The 21,750-nt window shown below is 38.3% G+C and overlaps 1 protein-coding gene across 1 annotated transcript; it reads left to right on the top strand.

The window, feature by feature from the left end:
* Positions 1–192: 192 nt before the first annotated feature.
* On the top strand, positions 193–18,907 carry LOC121955963 (vesicular inhibitory amino acid transporter-like). The gene is made up of 8 exons (XM_042504062.1): positions 193–299; positions 913–1,573; positions 8,931–9,067; positions 13,836–13,956; positions 14,168–14,370; positions 15,393–15,630; positions 16,900–17,062; positions 18,591–18,907. Exons 1-8 carry the CDS (start codon positions 193–195, stop codon positions 18,905–18,907), a joined length of 1,947 nt encoding a protein of 648 aa, XP_042359996.1.
* Positions 18,908–21,750: the final 2,843 nt, after the last annotated feature.

Raw genomic sequence — 21,750 nt, 5'->3', positions numbered from 1 at the left:
TTCACACACCTGTGCATGTGTGTAGTTACGCCACTGTGCTTGTGCAATTGTGTGCATGGCTATCTACAGATACACACTGTGAGTGTTTGGAGGATAATTTGTGTATGTTTGTGTCCACAGTCAGTCAAGCTCACCCAGACCTTCAGACCTCCAGGGGCAGGGAGGCTGACTCTGCAGACAGCGAGGCTGAAGATGGGCTCTCTTCGCTGGGCTCTGGGCAGCTCTGGACAGCCCTGGAGCGCTGCTGGGTCTCTGTGGGGCTGGGCAGCGTCGAGGCTACACCTGGACCGGACGACAAGGTGAGTCAAATAAACATTCACATACTGAAAAGCGTAACATTTAATAACAAACATATAAATATACAGTAAGTGCATGTTGATCAGCAAAGCTGATTTGTGTTCATGTTTGACATAATGAATTAAACATCAGTTATGTAGCATATCTGTGAAGTTACACGGATACACACAAGATCTTTGTATTGTATATTATTAGAACTGAAGCAAAAAATAATTTAAAAAATATTTTTAGATTCATTATATACCAGTACGAATATGTGACACTATGCATTTATATAAACACAAGTAGAAAAAAATGTTAGATTAAGTGTATTTATATCATCTGTGGAAGGGACAAGATGCTTTACATATAAATAAAACACATTTTTCAAAATGTATGTGTTAATAGCTTCAAATAATTAACCCCAACATAATGACTTTTATTTTTTTTAAAAAGTGTGATGTGTCTGAATTCACCTTAAATGAAAACTAAATTCTCAAACACATTACGTCATTTCAACTGTCCAAATAGACACAGATCTTTGTCTTCTTTGTAGAGTAAAAATATGCTGTTTTACTTTAGTAAGTGTGTAAAAACCATGACCTCATTTTTTAATAAAGTGGTTCTGCTTTGCAGGTTATTTCAGGAGGATGAGGAAATGCTGATTCTGACCCACAGCGATGAGTTGAACAGAACCTATGGCGAGGACAACAGGTCGTCCTTTAACAACGTCAGCAACGAAAATATTTCAAACTGTGATGACACCAGAGGAAAGTCGTTTAGAAGAAATAGCACGTCTCTGATTGAGCAAGATAATCCCAGTATCCCGGGATCCACCAGCACATTACTGCAGAGTCCAGCTTTCAAAGAAACCAGAGCTACAGTAATCTCCACTGGACCCAGAACCATCACAATAACTTCAGCTGTTTCCACTGTAGACTCCCTTCGGTTCAAAAACACCAAAAGTTATGGTAAAAGAAAAAGACCTTTTCAGACTCAAGCTGAAAAGATGGGAAGCAACAGTGAGAAAAACCTGAGTTTCAACCAGAAACAGGGTAACAAGAGAGGATCCTACAGGCTGATTACTGGGAATATGCAAAAGCAGAGACTCTCTGAGGACGGAGAAGAGGAAACTGTAAATGTGACTTCCCAATTCTGTACCAGCCCTGAAGAAGAGAGAGCAAGGATGAGTTTGGCTAATCCAGGTCAGAGCCTTGATACTGGCCCCAGAGGTTTGAATCGTACTCCCACCATCACCGCCTGGGAGGCTGGCTGGAATGTCACAAATGCCATACAGGTACACATATAGAGTATACGTGCACGATCAGCAATTGTTTCCATCCATAAAAAGGAAAAAAATAAATTTAATTAAATTTTAAAAAATGAAAATAACATCACATTACAATTTTGTTTCTCTTGCATGCCTCTGGTAAACAAAGAATTTAAATCTTTTTGAAGGAATTGAAGTCCTATAGGGGCATGTTTAACAACAATAAAATTATATAAAAACATATATTTACATACTCAACTCTTGCAATATAATTCAAGTTGCATTATTCAGTCATATGCTCAGCACTTCACAATCCTTTCCAATGGAAAATTGAATTGAAAGATAAACCCATCTATGCTTAAAGCTAGACTGCATTGACAAAAACAGTAATTTTACCTTGATGAACATGAGAGCTACTGATTAAACAATGCCTCAATTTATTAGTTTGTTTGCGGTGTTGTTTGACACTGGTGTTTTAAAGGGTTAGTTCAGATTAACCAAAGTCACAATAACACAAATAAACTAAATGATGGGGGAAGTTGCAAAGTTTCACTTTTAGTCAGAAAGAGATGTCAGTTTGGGAAGTACTGAGCATACAGCTGGAAAAACGAGACTTGGATTATACTGCACAAGTTGTGTGAGAGTTTGTGAACTGATTTTTTTTCATGTAGTTTTGCTGTTGCTAAATGTGGCCCACTTTTACTCCAATTCATTGAGAATTTTCTCAATTGTTGGATTCTTCGTTAACTATGGAAGCATGTGGAGGCATCAAAAATTCAGCTTAATAGGGGTATTTCTTTAAAGAGCCACTAGCTACAACGTTTTTTTTTTTTTCATATTTCAGCTTATCAACCACTGACGAACTACAGGCCTGCCATAGCTTTTAGTCTTGGAAGACATGAGAATTTCTTCCTACAGACAACTATGCCATGTCACTAGGGGATCCGTCTTTGATCCCTTTTCCTGTTTTCTTGGCAGTAACTCCAAATTGCTCCCAATATGTGAGGAAAATATACAAGTCACCTAAGATATAAACGTCTGCCAAATAAATGTAATCTAACTTCAGTATGAATAATAAAATGAAACTAAATCCCTGACAGTGAACTTTATGTGTTGGTGAAAGTTATTTAATCATTGTGTAGCAATGTGAAGCACAACTGTTGGCTGCTGAGTTTGATTTTCAGACGACATCGGCAATGTCCATCGCAGTGTGTCATTGCTCCTTTTTGTCCAAAACTTTGTGTCTCTTGAAAAATGCACATATTAAATATAAATGCCAACTGCTCAGGCACAGAACAGCACAGCACATTCAAAAAGCATTAAACATGCAAAGCATTTAATCCCATTGTGTTTTGACATTACTAAACAATGTTCTGTAGTCTTGCAGGCTGTTTGTCAGGCACTCTCCACTCTTCATAATCAAATAAAGCGTGAATGAAATCATTTTTTAAAAAAAAGAAAAGCTCCCGGTCACAGTGTGTCCTCGTGGCAGTAATGCTAATAGCTTATTATGCTGTAAATGCTGAGCAGTATTCAACCGCTGCACTCATGTAAATGTGTTCTTTCACTGAATAACTGTAATGTAATTGAACAGCGTCATTGGGTCCGTAAAGAACATTATGACATTAGGGCATCAATATAGTATATGCACGCACGCACGCACGCACTGGCGCACACACACACACACACACACACACACAAATGAAAACCCACCCTTTCAGGAGTCGAGGTGAATTTATGTCAAATGCATTTGTCGCAGCTTGCGGCAAATGCACACATTCAAATTCCCCATTAGCACTGTTGTCACAACATCACTACATAAATGTTTAAATCAACACATGATATTTTGAAGATAAACAAGTATTTTATGTGCTCAGTTTATTCATGGTAGTCTATCTATCTGAGAGCCAGGAATTTTTCCCCTGTTTTAATTAGAGACCAAATTTCTGTGCCAGAAGAGGCACAAAAACAGACTGTGAATATTCCATAATACTGACTAAAAGTGCATGGTAAACAAATAAATAAATAAATCTGTGTAATTTATGATAAAAAAAACGGGCAGCTGTGGTTGCCAAAACTAAAAAAATCCAGTAATGAAGTGTAACACTTTAGGGTATGTTTTTTTTTTGGCAGGTTTATTTATTATATTATTATATAATTATATTATATTTTTTAAGATTAATTACAGAAAAAAAAACAGATATATTGTTAAATTGTTTACAGTTAATTATTTTAAAAACAACAGGGATACTGCAAACCAGTGGTTCCCAACTAGTCCAGTAACAGGGTCCAGATTTTTATTATATATTATTAAGGTCCACACATTATAAATGACCACATATTCAATTTCATTTCACAAAATGTAGCCTAAACAACACATTGGATTAGAACACAAAAAAATAAAACATGTTGCCATTATAAACAGAACCAGAACTTCAAAATAAAAGCTCTGTGCCGGAAATTTACTGTACTTCAAAATAACTACCGTACTTCAAATTACATTAATTAATAGCAGTTGGTTGGCCTGTTCAAATCTATGATCTGTAACCTCATTTTCTAGTTATATTTGAATTCATTTATAGTTACAAAAATGCTGTGATTGAATTGTTTCATTTTTACTGTATCTTGCTAGAGCATGTTTTTTTTTTTTTTTTAACTCTGCTGAAACATTATCCACTTCTTTCGGGGTTTAGTGGTTTGGTTAATGATTTTTAAGTTATTCATTACCTGCAGCACACTGTAATCAGGAGCCTCAACCAAATAAATTGCTCAGTAATCCCTTTGTTTGAGGTCACAGATAGGTTAAGTTGCTGTGACTGTAATGGTTGACTAACATCGCTAAAAGGCGTCTTTTTTATTAAAGATGATGATTCACTGGATGTTTGAGAATCTCAGACAGTGATGGATGACCACAAAGCAGTGATGAAAGACTGTATCTAGTGTATAAACACCTATCAGTGCAGTAATGTCAGACCCATTTGTTAAGTAGCTAACAGATGTCTCACTAATGTAAAAAAAGAACATCAGTTTTTATCTCCTATCAAGGCTAAAAAGAAAATATGTATTTTCCGGCGGCTGTTTATTGATGCCAATATAACTATGTCTGTCTGCCAGCTTAATAAAGTTTTTATTAGAGAGCAAATTTGCTGCCAAAAATGCAAAAAGCAGCTCCAGCTCTCATGGCTCCCGACTTGGGAATATTATGAAACTCAGTTTTAATTCCAACCTGACTGTTAATAAGGCAGCTCCTCTTTGTGTGTCTTCGTCGCAGATTAGAGATGGGGTCCTTTTGTTTTTCGACACAGAGAAAACACTGATATCGATGTAACTGCCTATGATTGTCTGCTTTTGAGCGACACTTTACCTTAAACTGGGTCGGAAATTCAAGATCCAAGTTCCGAAAGGGGTGTTCAGATCCAAACACAAGCCGTAGGGAAATGAAGAATGTCCCCATTTTGTTTTGGAAAGATGCTGTCAAAACTTATTTGGTTCATCCTGCTGCCAAATACATCCCAAGACCCTGCGAAAAAAAAGTGAAGCTTAAATGCTGCAGGTTATTGCATTAAACAAGAATATTTCTGGTAGTTTTAGGTTCATCTATCACCAGTTATTTGGTCAGCTTGATCTTCTCAGTGGTCATTATCAATATTGTCATCATCTTCATTCTCATTATTATCATCTCTGTTATTTAACTTCATAAGAAATATTTCATTTTAACTTTTCAGAGGTGAGATGACGTCTTAATATTGTTTGTTTTGATTATGAGGAGCTGTAACTGACCTGTATAATATTTTGAGGTATGAAGTTTGAAAGACATTTAAAATGGCAATGAAAATGCTATCCATTTGCATTATGGGAAATAATGTTAATAATGTTCCCACACAGCAGGGTAGGCTACATACAGCCACCTAAAATATTGAACAAAGATTTCTCGAGTGCACATCATTCCCAGAGTTATTCTTTTAAATAAATAAAACAGCTTTGATTAAACTTAGGAATAAATATTTTTTCAGTTTTGTAAATGTCAAACCTGTCTGCTCCATCTTATCCTCTCATGGTGGGGAAAGACATTTCTCTGTCACTTTTTCTGCGCAGGGCATGCGCTTGTATAAAATGATTGTGCATGACCTGAGGAGCGACAGTTGAAGTCCAGAAGGGAACAGGGAATGTGTAATAATCGTCTTTTTTTTCAGCATGCGTTACTGAAATATCCTTGCTGCTTTGTGTCTGATATTGCATGTGGACTTGAAAGGTATGAAAAATGTTAACATTCCCTGAATACACAAATTTTAACCCTTATAAACCTGGATTGATATCTGTTTTCTTGCTATTTGATCCTTGGAAAACCTGAGCAAATTGGTTTCGATTTCTTTTGAAAACATGAGTAAACAAGGCAATCACCAACCTGGCATGAAACGTACCACAAAATACAAGAAATTAGTAAAAGGTGACGAGAAAATTACTTCAAAAATAGTTTTTAAAAAAGTGGGTTAAATTATTAGAAAATTATCAGAGAAATAGGTGAAAATTTCCAGAATATTATATTTTTAAGTCTGATATTTATTATTAGGGCTGTCAATTCCAAAAGTCGATCACGACTGATCACATTTTTTAACCCACATTTGTTTTATTTATTCAGCACCTTTTTTTAGATTATTTTCAGGTGCATTTCGTATAACAACTGTTTTAACTGCAAATTTTTGGCCAATGTTAAGTTGCTTGTTGCATTCTCCCCATGTTTTTGAAAGATATCAAGCCAATGTACCACAAGGGGTTAAAGGTGTATCGAGTGTCAGATAATGGCAGAATGAAGTTGAATCATCATATTCAGAGCCAATCGGGGATTTCTGTCCTCCCATTTTCCGCCTATTTGCGATTGGGAGCTGCTTCAGGTTGTGTTCAGAGTAACCAATGAGGAATTAGCTGGCAAAAACACAGAGAGAAAAAAGTTGTGGAGGGAGCTAGACAGAGAGCGATAGAGAGAGAGAGAGAGGGGGAGAGGGGGAGATGAAATCACATACTTGAGCGTCAAACTGCTTTCATCACCAGCAGCTCCATTTGAACATCAAAGCTCTATCAGCATATGCCTGACAGACACCAGTTACAAATAGTAACTTGAAAGAGGGAGAATGTGTGCTTGTCTGTTTATGCATCCGCCGTGTGTGTTACTGCGTGTGTCTATGATGTGCCTCCACAACTCTCTCGGTGAGTCTGTGTATCTCCATGTTCCAACATTCAAAACACAGCAGCTCCATCAAAGTAGCTTGTTGTCTCCTCTGATCTCCCCTCGTCCTTCTCCTCTTCCTCCTTCAACCTGCTGCACTCTAGGAGGTTGCACCTCTCCTTCCTCCTCCTCTCTATTTTGTTTCCCCTTTCTCCTCTACACTCTTCTTTTCTTGCCTTCTTCCTCTTCCAGCTCTATTCCCTCTCCTCCTCTCTCCACTCCCTGGCAGTCACTTCCCTCGGTGATGGGCCAAACCTCGACTCGCCTCATCCTCATGCTCCTGCCGGTCTCCTGCATCCTCGAACTCTCCAGGCATCACGCCAAAACTCTCCTCTCGCCTACTCATCTTCCAACTGTGAACGGTCAATTCTTTGTTTTCTTTTTTTCTCTTCAACGGTCTTCCTTATTTTTATTTCCTCTTTTCTTTTTCACATTTTAATGACTTTCAGTCATTTTTTTCTTATAAAAACAAGTTAAAACAACAGGCTGTAGTATGTTATAGTTACTAACTAAAAGTTACTATGGCTTACTAACTTACTAAAGCAGTCATATTTCTTTTTGAGTTTCCTTGACAACATTTTAGTGATACATCAATATATGATATAATTCATTTAATTCGTTATTGCACACTAGCCCTTAAGCACTTACGGCATCTGTAAACCAATCCAGCAATAAGTGATCCAGTGCAACATAATGGAAAATATCACAAGAAATGCAGGGGATGAGAGATTCGTTTTCCGATCCGCGTGTTTGCCTAAATTTTGATAGTAACAGGAAACACTGAAGAGAAAGGCTAAAAACGATTCTCAGTCAGAACTGTATCAGAAATTGTCATTGCTTCATGGTCAGTGTCTCCACCATTCAGGTAGCAGGCAGTGGCGCTCCCAGAAAGGAGCTAGGGGAGGTTATGCCACCCCTTTAACAATTGCTATCCCCCACACTGGCCCACCCAGGGAAAATACTTGGAGAACAATATAACTGTCTTTAAGAGACTGTGCTGTGCTCATTTTTTAAGCTAGTGCAAAGGTGGTATCTTGTGAAACAACATATCCTCATATCCTACGGAAATGTACACACCACGTTTCGTATGATATCCAACAAATTAGCACCCCATGAATAATGTTACATCCTTACGTTTTTAACATAAAGATACAGAGGTTAGGTTTAGGAAAAGAAACATGGGGAGGACGTACCTTAAAATGACTCAGAGTTAACGCAGGTTCACACTGTTCCGCACTGGCCTCTGGGGGAAAGTCCTGTGTTTTGTGATCCATCCATCACCCCACCCTACCTCCCTAATGGACTGCTCGGGCTGTGCCTTTTTAACTCCCGTCAGCACTTTGGTCACGTGACTGCAACCTGCCAAAATACCTGGGTTAAACACAAATAACTGGCTCATTATATGGATTACGTACAAATTTTTGTGCACTACTTTTCATAAGAAAAGATATGATGAGTGCATGAGAACAGCCTCTGTGACTAGACAACATCAGGCTATGGGGCTAAATAAAGTTCAAAAATTAGGCCTAATTTTGATGAGAACACAAAAGGCATGGCAATCTTCAAAGGGGTCTCTTGAAATCACGCCTCAAGTTATCTGAATGAAACTTGGTGCCATGGGTAAACACTAGTCTCCCCTAAACTTGACATGGCTTAGTCTCGGTAACTGATTTGTTCCTCATGATCAGTGTACTCCTTCAAAGTAAAGCTATATATTTGCCTTTTTAAAGAAAAGGAAAACCAGCCTGTTTGAAGGACAGTTAATAGCCTAACAGAAAAATATGCATGACTAAAAGTGTTAACTGTACCTATATTGGTCAATGCACATCAGATAATTAGTAATATTAACTTTAAAAATAGAATCCAAAGTATATCAGTATGCCACTGCTTAACTCCTCATATTAGCACAATTTTCACCTGACCTATACTTCAAAAGCATAAAGGATTTCCCCAAAATGTATTTATGAGATCTGGTTTTGTGTGTCACAACAAGATTTTCAGTGGCCCCAAGTGGTCATCTATATGAAAAATACTGGGAGTGCCCCATAGGAGAGATTTTAAGGCAACTTTTTGAACGAGGTCTTGGTAACTTCTCATTTCTTATCTCCCTCACAAATGCTCCTTTTTCTGCTCTTTCTATCTCTCTCTTCTCTCCTCCAGGGTATCTTTGTGTTGGGTTTACCCTTTGCTCTGGTGCAGTCAGGTTATGTTGGTCTTGTTCTGCTGGTTCTGTCAGCTTGGGTCTGCAACCATACAGGGAGGATCCTGGTGGCCTGTCTGTATGAAGAGGAGCAAAGGTAGGGTTTATATTCAATTCATTTGGTGTCAATTGATCAGCTGCAGTACCATGTAATAATCTCATTACATTACAATTTCACATAAAAGTACTAAACTTTTCACTGTAAATTTACAGTAATTTACAGGCAGCAGCTTCACCAGCAAAGTAGTTTCTTTTTTACAGTTCCCTTACTATGATTTAGAATTAAAGTATATTACTGTAAATAAATGTACAGTTCTTTACTGTATTATTGTAAATTTACAGTAATTTAATGGCAGCAGCTTTGCCAGTAAAGTATTGTATATTTACAATATGTAATACTCTACTGTATATCCTGTATTTAATGATAATTAAAGAATGTTTTAATAATAATAATTAATGAAGATAACACAATATCCATTATGTAGTTCACTGTCAAATGTTTATTAACATAAAAACATGTCACCAGTGCAACAGTCAGTCAGTGAGTGACTCAGTGAGTGAGCTGGTGAATGCACATTTGAATGAGTGGCTGTGTGAGACAGTGGGGTGTGTTTGTATGTGGGTGTGTGTGTGTGTGTGTTGGTGTGTGTGTGTGTAAAATCATACAATGTCCCACTTGAAGTCACTGAGCTTCTTGGTGAGTGTGGAGATGTGAATTCACTGGCATTGCCTTCTTTTTGACCATCCTGCCACTCCTCTTGCTTTGCGCTTGCAACTGATGGCTTGCTTTTATGCCCCTCTCAGGACTGATGTCAATGCAGATTCTGGAGAATAAAGAAGAACAACAAAATATATTTATTTTAGGTGACATTACTCTATGACAATGACATAAGTCAAAAGTCTTGAATGGCTTTTTCCAATGCTCTTCCTACCACAATACATTATACAATAGGGGTGTGAATCTCTCAGTATCTAAAGATTCGATACTTGGGGTCACGATTTGATTCAGAATTGGTTTCGATTCAAAATGATTTTCCGATTCAAAATCGATTCCCGATTCAAAATATAGGAGGTATAATTTCAGGATCTACTCCAGTCTGTTTTGCCAGTGGCATATTATGCTATGAAAGAATGGAGGTTTTATTATGTTCAAGCTTTTTGTTGTAGAAAACCTTTCTCCCAAGTGTTGGGAATCTGAAAGTGAGAAAATAAACATTGTAATTATTATAGTTCAAAAAGTGGACACACTTTTCCAAAAAAAAGCCCCATCGTTTTTTGTTGGGGTTTTTTTGCAGTTGTTAGTGTATCCCATTATATGTGCCATTTTGAAAATCTGTGATGATGCAGAGGGCCACGTCACACTCCTGACACTTCAGTGTTTGTTTGTTAGACTGACTCCTGATTTACCCTTGTCTCATTATTATTATTATTATTATTATTATTATTATCATTATTATTAATATTATTATTGTAGGGGCTACCAGAGTTTATTCTAATGCAGGAGGCGCTACCAATAACACAGAGCGGTAGATACAGCAGGATTAGGCCAATAACAGTGCAGTTTGCTTCAGGTGACGTATGACATACGTAAACGGATACAAAGTGTCGAATCGTCTTCCGATTGGTGAACAAGACCGAAACAAACCTCTGACCTCTTTACTAAGGCACCATGGGAAGCCAATATGGCGTTTAGCATCAATGCTAATGTACGTTTATCATCGAAATGTGGATAAATTATGGAAACGATCCAAATTCCCAGGCTGATAGTGATTCTTCTAAAAGAGCTACGATGCATCGGAGTCATCCCTCTGCACAGCCGTCAGCTTTCACTGGCGAAAACAGTAAGGCGACCCGACAAACAGTCTCAAAATAATTAAGACTTTTCTTAATGGTAAAAAGAGGGTTAATAATAGACCAATTTAGTAAATATAGTCTTTTATCGAAGTTTAGGATTTTTGAATTGTTAAAAACGAGAATCGAGATTCTTATGTGAATCGACTTTTCCCCCCACCCCTATTATACAGTTAAACTAGGCTGTTTTTGCCAGTGTGGAGAAGAAAACACAGTAGGTTACTCTCGCTGTCTCATTATCACTGTATGAGTCAGTGCAGTTTAATTATCTTTCAGCAAAAGCAAGTGTTTTAATTGTAGTGTGAACTGAGACAAAATGTTGACACGAACTTATTAGCCAACGTTAGCTAATGTTGGCTTACGTTAGCCAACGTTAGCAGTTTGAACATTGAAAATATGAAGTGTTTCGACAGCTTTGTTACAACGCTGTTATGAATGGCAGATAATCCAAATGGCAAAAGCCCCCTTTAACAAGTATACTGCTATTTCCTAACAGAATAAAAATGTTAAAGAATTACTTACATTACTCAATGACGGCTGCTTTATCAGACATCAGATGTGCTCCATAGTTGAAATTCCCGAAAATAAAATGTAAGCTGGAAACTCCTCTTAGAAATAGAAACATCTCCTCAGCAAGAAATCCGGTGTTGTGTGACTCCATTAGCTATAAGATGCGCCCGCACTTTACTCCTCACGTCAGTTAATTCCTAAAATTCAGTTCCCTCCTTTTACTTTCACCTTCCCATGATGCTTAGCTGTTTACAATACATCCATGTAGTGCGCAGGACAGTGGCTGATGCTAGAATGGATCGCCCGGAGGGAGGTGGGCGGGATCACGGCGGAGCCAACCAATCACAGCAGCGTGTAGTTGTCTGGCAGATTTTTTAACATTGAGGACTTCAAGCTTTCTCTGCAAGATTAATATAGTAACTACATAGACTGCACTCGTGCTAATGTAATGTTTGAAGTTTCAGCCTGAATATCCAGACCTCTTTTTAAATCAGCTCAAATGCAGTTACAAAGTCAGCGTGTCACAAAATATACATTTGTGTAATTTGTTCAGTTGAAGCTGGAAGAGAAATGATATTAAGAGTTGAATGTGCTGCATGTGCGATGAGTTACTCAGAGAGTTCAATGATGAATGTTGCTGCCTTGTAAATTAATGATACTGGTCGATATTTACTCAGGTAATCTAGCTTGTTATCTACAATTTGAGGTAGCTTTACTTGGGTAATTCCATTGGACTACTTTATTTCAGTGGGAATGTTGTACTTTCTAACACAATAGATTTATGTATTTTACATTAATGTAGTCACCTTTCATAGAGTTTTAACTCTGCAGTCATCAAATTTCTGAAAGAGAGTGCAGCCAGATAACCTAAAGTTACAACACAGTAGCTAACGTGACGTTACCCGACTTATATCTAACCTTAGCTGGCAAGAAATGATTGTTCACTGTTAATTTCTTCACCTTTGTCATTGTAATGCCGCTCCACACTGTGAATAATAAACTCTTCCTCCACTTCTTTAAGACTATCTAACTCTGCAAAGTCGCACTTCTGAACAGGAATGATGCAGATATCCCATAAGCTGTATAGACACAGATCTTATGTACAGTCTGCAGCTGTGTACCACCTGGTTGCGTCACCAGATGTTCCCGCCCTTACCCCGACGTCACAATCGCTGTCTGCTGTCAAGGCTCGCCAGCGAAGGGGCACGGGGGGAGGGGACACTAAAACAAACAAAAGAAAGCCATGATGAGCCAGGACTGTTGCATTTTTTTATTTTTTTTATCTATATTTTGCTGGAAAAGGAGGAGAAGCGCCTCTGTCGGCGCCTGCAGCTGACTTATCTCCGGGCAGCAGAGCCTTGCTCAGCGGACGAAGCGCTCCTGTGCTGCGGGCAGCACAGTGGGGACACAGCGCCGAGCTGGCTCTACATTTCCGTAGCTAGTATGTTAGGTGGCTACGTGTTAGCATTAGCAACGTCACGTATTATGAAAGAAATGATGAGGTTTTAATGTCCCTCTATGTTTAACATATCTGGCGTTTGATTTTGAAATTAGTAAAAAAAAAAAAAACACATTAAGTGAAATCAACGCTCCGGTCTCTATTCTGTGCCGCCATGAAGACAATTATTTTTGAAATGAAAGGCCGCGAAGGATAGTAGGGATGTGTCCACCAAAAAGAGGGAAAAGAAGTCCGCATACCTGTGCTGCATTTGAAGGAGCCTTCAAATTGGGACAGCCCTCACGCAGATTGCATTGAGGTTTACTGTATAATAGTGTATGACATTATTACAATAAAATACTGTTCAGATTTTACTGTAAATTTACATCAGAGTTTTACAGTTGGCTGTCCATTTTACTGAAAGCAAACATGCTACGCCATTGCTGTAGCATCAACAAGCCCTTCTCACTGTGATCAGTCCTCTGATGTTTTTTTGTGTGTTGTTGTCTCATTGTTGAGTTTGACTTTCAGCAGATGGCGCTCTCCTCTATATCATTTCTGACAGCAGAATTGTTCTCATATTTTTTCCTTCTATTGTATTCATCCTACTTGTGGGAGTCAAAACCCTATAGTGATTTGAGCAGAGAGTAGAGAGTTTTTAGAGTCTAAAATACACAAACATGTTATTCCATTTATGGACTCTACTGCCACAGCTAAAAGAAATTGGAGTGTGTTCTGTAAAAATGTGATGTTTGAGTTTATTTTTGCCACATTAGCATGTGCGGTTCAGTCAAAATGTGATTCAGATTAGCTCAATTGAGCTGAGTTTGATTTTAAAGCTTCCTGGGGACATAAACATAAGAAAAACACATTTTTGAGTGGAGGGGGACTCAACTGTGCACTGCTATCTGCAGAAAACACATTATTGTGCTCATTTAAAACACTGAAATGTAGGTTTCAACACAGCTACAATATGCTGTAGCTTTGAAAACAGTAAAGATGGTCAAAAATGTGAATTTGTATAAAACAGAATTTATCGCACAGAGAATGTGCTTATATCTTTCAGTGGCGGCTCAGTGTCAAAGGTCAGAGTCCGACACAGCTATCAGGACATAGTGGAGGCCTGCGGCAAAGGACTGTGGCCCAACTGGCCTAGAATTGGAGGGTGGATGGTTAATGTAGCTCAGGTAACACACACACGTGCTTGAAATAACCTAACACACACATTATTCTGCAAATCGGCATGCACATGTCTTTAAAGTGAGTCTTGAAACTAAATTACAACATTATTCAAGATGCACATTTATATGATAGATAAACAGTTGAAAAAATGTTCTACGTCTCTCATGTTATACAGCGGTAAACATCTCTCTCTGCACTTTTTTGTTTTTATTCCAGGTCATTGAGCTGTTGATGACTTGCACCCTGTATCTCGTTGTCTCCACCAGCCTGTTGTCTGACAGTCTGTCTGGGATGGCTGTCCCCAGATCAGTGTGTTCTCTGGTGTCTCTGATGTTCCTGCTGCCCTGCCTGCTGCTCACTGATCTCAGACCAGTCTCCACCCTCAGCCTGCTGTGCTCCCTGGCTCACATCCTGATCAGGTGATTGAACAGAAGTAGCACCAGGTTTGTTCTGGTGCACACTGTCGGCTGATCAGCATCAGCTGACAAACACACCAAATCATATTGAATCAAGACAACAAGGCAGCAGGCTTTATAATCTGCTCTTATTCTCCCTCCTGTGATCACTTTGCAGCTGCTGCTGGTTGTGCTGTCTGCTCTCACCTGCTCCATGCTGCTGTTACTGGTTGTTTGATTTATTTCTTGTGCCAGGTGTCTTGGAAAATGGAGCTGGGTCTTGAAGTTCTCTGGCTCCTGGATCTCTGGCTATAAAGTCATGTGCAAATACAAATTATTTTAACAATAGAATTCACAAATCAAGGCTTAAACGGAAAAAAAAGAAAAGAAAAAGAAAAAAGAAAACATTTTTCAGTGCAGTTAATTTATCATATTATTTTGTAGTTTCCAAACAGCACAATTATATTATTTATTAAATGGCATATTAAGATCTTTGTATAATATTTCAATAAGAGAAACACATTGTTTTCCTCTGAAAATCTTGTCTCCAAAAATGTCAAATTCTCAGGAGATTAAAAAAGTCTTGTTTTTTTTAACCTTTGTGCCAAAACATTTACATTTAACCCATTTTTTTTAATGGTTCATTTATCTAAAAACAAATCTCTAAAACCACATAGACACAATTATTTAATTCACAAATTCAATTAATTTAAAATCACCAAAATTGGAGATATACTGTTTTCTTTTGAAAACGTTTTATTGATTTAATGTGATTAGAATTTTTTGTCCCTTCATTCATTTCTGCTTGTATTTGCGCTACATTATTTTCTGTAATTTACATATTTCCTCATTTATTTTTCTCATCTGTGTTTAGGCAGGACAATTATTGCCCCGTGTACCTGAGAGTAAACACCTCTTATTGGACCGTCCTTCACAAATGAATGTTGAATAGATGAAGGATTATCAATACATCCATTTTAGATGCTTTATTCATAGAGCATTATCTTTTCTCATTTTCTCTCCTTTTGTCTCTGACCCTCTATAAGCCTGTTGGTCATGCTGTACTGCCTGAGTCGAGCCAGCAGCTGGTCCTGGTCCACTCTGTCGCTGTCTGTGGACCCGGAGGACTTCCTCGTCTCTGTGGGCGTCATCATCTTCTCCTACACCTCGCAGATCTTCCTCCCTCCTTTGGAGGACAGTATGGAGGACAGAGGGAAGTTTAATGCCATGCTGGGGTGGACTCATGGTGCTGCCTGCATCATGAAAACTCTGTTTTCTTTACTGGTCAGTGGCAGTGTGTGACACAATTTTTTTTAAATTTAACATTGAGTTGATAGTAGGGGTGTAACGGTATATTTATTTGTATTGAACCGTTTCGCTACATGACGTTCGGTCCGGTACGGACGGGTGCATGGGTAAGTTCCCACATGAGCATAATAAGTGGCAGAAAAAAAGTTTTGCTTGTTTACTAGCCGCCTGCAGCTACACGTGAAGCCTCTGACTAGCTGATGTCAAGGCTAAAGCTAATGCTACCACTAGCGAGAAACCAGATACCCTCCCTTGTCGTTACGGTCTCCTGTTTGGGAACACTTCTGCTTCCTTGGTAAATATTGTAACAGACAAAGACAAGTGGATAAAATGAAGGCAGTGTGCCGACAGTGTTCAGCTGAAATCGGGTATGTTTCTGGCAATATGACAAACATGATAACGTATTTGAAACAGCACCACCGGGGTGTGAATATCACTGCTACAAGAAAAAAAATGACCTTAGTGCAAACGCAGCTGACTTCAGTATTCAAGCAGCCTCTCCCTAGCAATTCAGAACGGGCCAAAGCCATAACAACTGCCATCAGAGTTTTTATAGCAGCAGATCTAAGACCATATTCGGTTGTTGAGAACGCCGGTTTTAAACACATGCTGAAGGTGATTGAGCCCCGGTATGAAGAACCCTCTCGTCCACACTTCAGCCAGAAAATAATACCAGGCCTTTATGAACAAGCAAAATCTGCTGTTGTCTAAGACTTGTCCAATGCATCTGCAGTAGCAACATATGGATGGACATCCAGAGCTAACGAGAGCTACGTAACAGTGAGTATTTTTTATTTTCTTGATATTTTGTATATTGTTTGCATTACATTACATTAGACAAAAAATGTTTACAAAAGTTCCAATTGAAAAACAAGCAATTTTATGTTTTGCATTTTGTTACCTTACTGTACCGAAAATGAACCAAACCGCAACCTCAAAATCGGGGTACGTATAGAACCGTGATTTTTGTGTACCGTTACACCCCTAGTTGATAGAGTTATTTCCTGAGTTGGTGATAGTTAGAAAGAGAGGTTTGTGCTGACAGATCTAAATACTGTAAATACCGTGACAGTATTATTTTATAGTTTGTTGATTGCCCAATATCTAAAAAATGTTTGGACCGAAACGTACATTTGGTTCGACATCTGGCGGACAGCAGTAGGTCCAATCAAGGGATAGAAGCTGGGACAGACAAATTGAGTGATTAATTGACTGACTGCATTGATTGTTTTCCTCCTCCATTAGGCAGCGTTGACTTGGGGCACAGAGACCAGTGAGGTCATCACAGACAACCTGCCCTCTGACCTTCGACCTCTCGTCAACCTGTGTCTGCTGGCAAAAGCCCTGCTGTCCTACCCTCTGCCATTCTACTCTGCTGCCGAAATACTGCAAACCTGTCTGCTTGGAGGTAAACACTACTGACAAGTCTATTTTATATTTAAACCACTGACCTTGCGCAAAGTCTTTTTTCCATACAAGAGCTCCTTGAAGTTATTTATAAAAGGGCTAAGGTGCAATTATGACTGACGGTAGATCTACATTTATATGTTACAGTGACTGATATGTAGATCACACGTTCCTCTACACATTTCCATATATACTATAGAGCAGCAGAAGCCTGGAGAAGCAGGCCTGATGCTGGAGGTTACCCAGATGGTCAATGGAAATAGAGCTGAAAGAAGTGAATCAGTGCCATTTTCACTCTCTCTTCCAATTGTCTTGAGTATATTTAATTGCTCCTGAGGTCACCAGTGGTAAACTGTGGTAAGACTGGGCAATTTCTTGGGAATCTTGAACAGAGCAGAGTATGGGCTCCCACTTTCTATTTCTGTTGAAGGTTTGTTAAGACCACAAATCACCACTTATATTTTATACTGGCACCCACCTTTGAGACTTCATAACTACCAAAACAATGGTTCGTTCCACAAGAAAATAATGGTTGAAGGTGATCAATAAAGCAATTTGAAAACTAATGATTTGATAATGTATTGTGTTAAGCAAATATTCAGCCCAGATATTTAAATACTGGAAACTCAACAAGTCCCATTAATTAGAAGAAGAGGCACAAATCAGACAGCTTAGAATAGACAACGTGTGAAATACAAACTGCCACTACACTAGAAACACTAACCCATGTGCACGGACTTACAGACACAGTATAATGTCAGAGGAACATTAGACTCACATCAGAAATACATTACATTTTGTGTTGTGGATGTTTTAAATGTATATCAGTGTTAGAATTTCCCATTGTGTTGATGTTTCCTCCACAATATTTTTACATAGCAATAATGGTTTGTCACATAAAGAACCTTTAATCAGTTGATAAATAAAAGGCTGATATTGAGGGATGCACCTAAAATTGAGTCAAATAAAAAAGGTAAAAGTCTTGACATTAAACCTTACAAATTATGTAAAAAACACAAACAAACAAACAAAAACCATCCTATAACTAAAAAAAAAAAGTAAAAATCACGTATTAATTTCCGTTTGAATACTTGACCTGGGAAACTCTGCTAATGTGTTCACTGTCAACACATTCGTCATCATGGGTGAACTTTTGTAGTTGTTGACTGTCAACAGTCAAGAAGTCATCAGTTTACAATACTTTAGGTTTTGTCCAAGTAATTTAATGTAGTTTATTGGTAAATATTTTCGCTGGGCAAAGCTTTCTTGTTGTCTTCAGTTTTTATGTAAAACACAGTTCTTAAAGTAAATAATGTCTCTTAATTAGTTCATGTACTACCTCATTACTATAAATTATGTCATTCTGTAAATAAAAATATAATGATAGAGTTGAAGGCTGATGACACCTCTATAGAGATTCAACTGGAAAACAATGAGTCAGAGTAGAGTGACCCATAAACAAAAGTTGCTTGCAGGTTCAACAAAAACTGCCACGGTGTGCCTTCTTAACACCTGCTTCAATCTTTCAGCTGGTATCTCATCGTACTCCAAACATGGAAGTCGAGGTGTGTCTTGTCCGGCCCTGTTGGTCCGCGCCACCTTGCTGATGACATCATACCTACTGGCTCTATTAGTCCCTAGGTTCTCCCTGTTGATGGGTTTGACAGGCAGTGTGACCGGAGCGGCCATGACACTCATACTGCCGTGCCTGTTTCACCTCAGACTGCAGTGGAGCCGCCTCACTGTGAGGGACTGGCTGATAGATGTGTGTATACTGAGTCTGGGGGTCATCTGTAGTGTGTCTGGTGTGATCTGTTCAGTGAAAAGACTGGTGGGAGGACTGTAAGAGGATGGATGGATGGATAAATGAATAGACAATGGATGGATGGATGGATGGCTGGCTGGATGGATGGATGGATAGATGGATGGACAGATGGGTGGTTGCATGGACGGATGAATGGATGGATGGATAAATGGATAGAGAATGGACGAATCGATGGATAGATAGATAAATTAATGGATGGATGGATGGACAGAGAGATGGAAAGATAGATGAATTGGAACGTAGATGCTCGGACAGGTCAGTTGAAACCTCTCCTTTGTAATATTTTCTGTATTTGAAAACTGTATCAGTGCACTATTCATCCCTAAATGGGTCAAAGGACTAAATGTAATTTCAAAGCTCATAGTGGCAAATCACCAGAATTATCGTGAACTCTATAGCTCCCCTCAGCTTCACTGAGCATTTTAATGTCTTTCAGCTCATAGTTTTGGGTCTAGTCCACAACTATTTTTGGTAACTCTTTTTACTTTCTTCAGTGTTGTTTTCAGATGCAGGAGACAGCTGTTCTCAGCATAAAAGCCTTACTAATTAGGGGTACGCTACCAAGGCTTTTCCATTTTGGCTGAGTACAACCACCCTGCATTGATTCTCATTTCCATTACCAGCTTAAACGAACCAAGTTGTGTGGGGTCGCACTCGAAATAGACCATCACCAGAGTCAGATCAAAGCGCGCCTGAGGACCTCCAAGCAGGTTACCGTGATGTCAGATGTGCGTCCTAATCATTCAGGCATGATTCAGCGTCACTTTCACCTTCCTCTTCCGCTTCTGATCCTATTTTGTCATCCCATCGCTGCTTTTCAAGCCATCAATATCGTAACAAAAACTTGAAAATCCGTAATGATATAAGGAGCTGGCAACTAACAATGGGGAGCAGTACTAAAAAGACACCTGAGAGTTTTAAATGTCTTCAACTCAAGACAAGCGCGTCATCAGCTAAAGACAGACCTTCAAGTGGATAGCCCTGTTGTACGGAGATGCCAATCCCTGCTGCACAGGAGGACGCGCCAAAGTAGCTGATTTAAAACTGAGTCAAGCCAAGCTAGAATATGTGTATGACAAAAAGGCAAAACTTTCCCAGTGGCAAAGAGCAAACAGACAAAATTAGCAGAGAAAAGCCTGTCAAAAAGACGGAGCCTCTGAGGGGCCAAAAGAATCAGTTATTGCAGGTTTAAAGATCCTTATCCTTAAAAAAAAAAAAAAAAAATTGAAAACAGTCTAAAAAGGCCCTTTTAACGTAACATAAAGTTGAAATTCTTAAATGTTGCTTTTAAGATGTATATATATATATATATATATAATATATTAATATTTGGGGTTTTTACTCTGACTAGATGGGAAAATCCCATCATTAATTGCCACCAGATTAATAATAAGATTTCCTAAAAATCAGGATAAATATATAATGGGTTAAATAAGTACATCTGAAGTGATAAACTGTTTGTCTGGAAAGGGAAAAAATGCTCAACATAAAAAAAGCCAGAAAAAGTGGAAAAGAGTGATTATGCCTTTAGATTATATGAGATATTAACTACATATAGCGACAAAGTTTAATAATACAGTAATGAGTTAGTCAGTGTATATTCTGTGGCAACATAAAACAGTACAATTCTCAGGTAACCGGTGAAATATTACACATGATGCAAAGTGGAGTGAGTGAAAAGAATTTATCAGCAATACAAAATAAAAATCTGTATGCCATCCACATGTTTCCTAAAGCTTCTTATAGATTTGCCTGTCACAAATGGAGATGTGTCATTCCTTTACCCAAACCATCAACACTCAAAAAAAAAACAAACTTATTTCCCACCCTGTTTTGTTTGTAAGAAGTAAAAGCAAATATAATTCATGTTTTTGTGATTGCATTGGACAGCAGAAAAGGATTATCACAAAGGTGGTAACACAATGTCAAGAATGTCCCAAATTTTGTTCAAGTAAGACGTGGAGTTTTGTTACATATGATGTTATTCAAAATTGAACCATGAAGAGTGCACATTTTATTCCAGTCTGTGATGTTGCTGTAAGAAGACAAGATAATTACGGCCATTATAGGAACAGGCTGAACTATAATACAATTAACTCTATTTTGAAGCTTTAATGTCTACATGAACATTTTTGCTGTGCAGCATTATTGTGAAAATGCAGTGCTCTGTGATATAAATTTGTGAACTTTATCTTTGTTGTGAAAATGGTCCAATTAGCCTTCGGGGCAAAAAACATTAAAAACTATAACTTATCTGCCTCTCCTTTGGGCTGGAGAAGATTGAATGATGTTTGTCTTATCTCTTGCCTGAATTTGTAATTGTTAATGTGTGTGTGTGTGTGTGTGTGTGTGTGTGTGTATGTGTGTCCTAGCAGGTGGGAGTAATGTTGGCTTTGATTCAGCTTCTGTTTATGTGCTTCCAACACGTTGTGGAAGTGAGTTGATCCAAACTGTGAAAGTAAAAAAAGAAAAGAAAAGAAAAATAATAAAAGAAAAAAACAACTACAGAGGAGACTAAAATGGTTTCATTTTTCATTCTGTTAAAAATATCCGTGGAAAATATGAAAAGTGAGAGGAAAGAAAAATGAGCAAGAATAAGATAAGCCTGAGAAAGGGCGAAAACGAGAACTGAATCACAGTTGAATTAAAGAAAGGTCAACAGGAAGAAAAAGTTGGAGAGAAGAAATCAAAGTTTCTCCTTTGGGGGTTTAATGTGACTATACATGAATGCTATATTCCTACTAGCCACTAGTTAGACATGTATATGCAGTAACCTAGCAAAATGTGGCCACACGAAAACATTTCCTGGGATGAATTTTGAGCAGGAAACTGTCTTTGAAAACAGAATGGATTTGCATTGTTAA

This window comes from Plectropomus leopardus, chromosome 16 (genome assembly GCF_008729295.1).
Source record: "Plectropomus leopardus isolate mb chromosome 16, YSFRI_Pleo_2.0, whole genome shotgun sequence".
Lineage (NCBI taxonomy): Eukaryota > Metazoa > Chordata > Actinopteri > Perciformes > Serranidae > Plectropomus > Plectropomus leopardus.
Note: the sequence above shows the minus strand (reverse complement) of the source record. Positions and strands in the feature narration are given on the sequence as shown.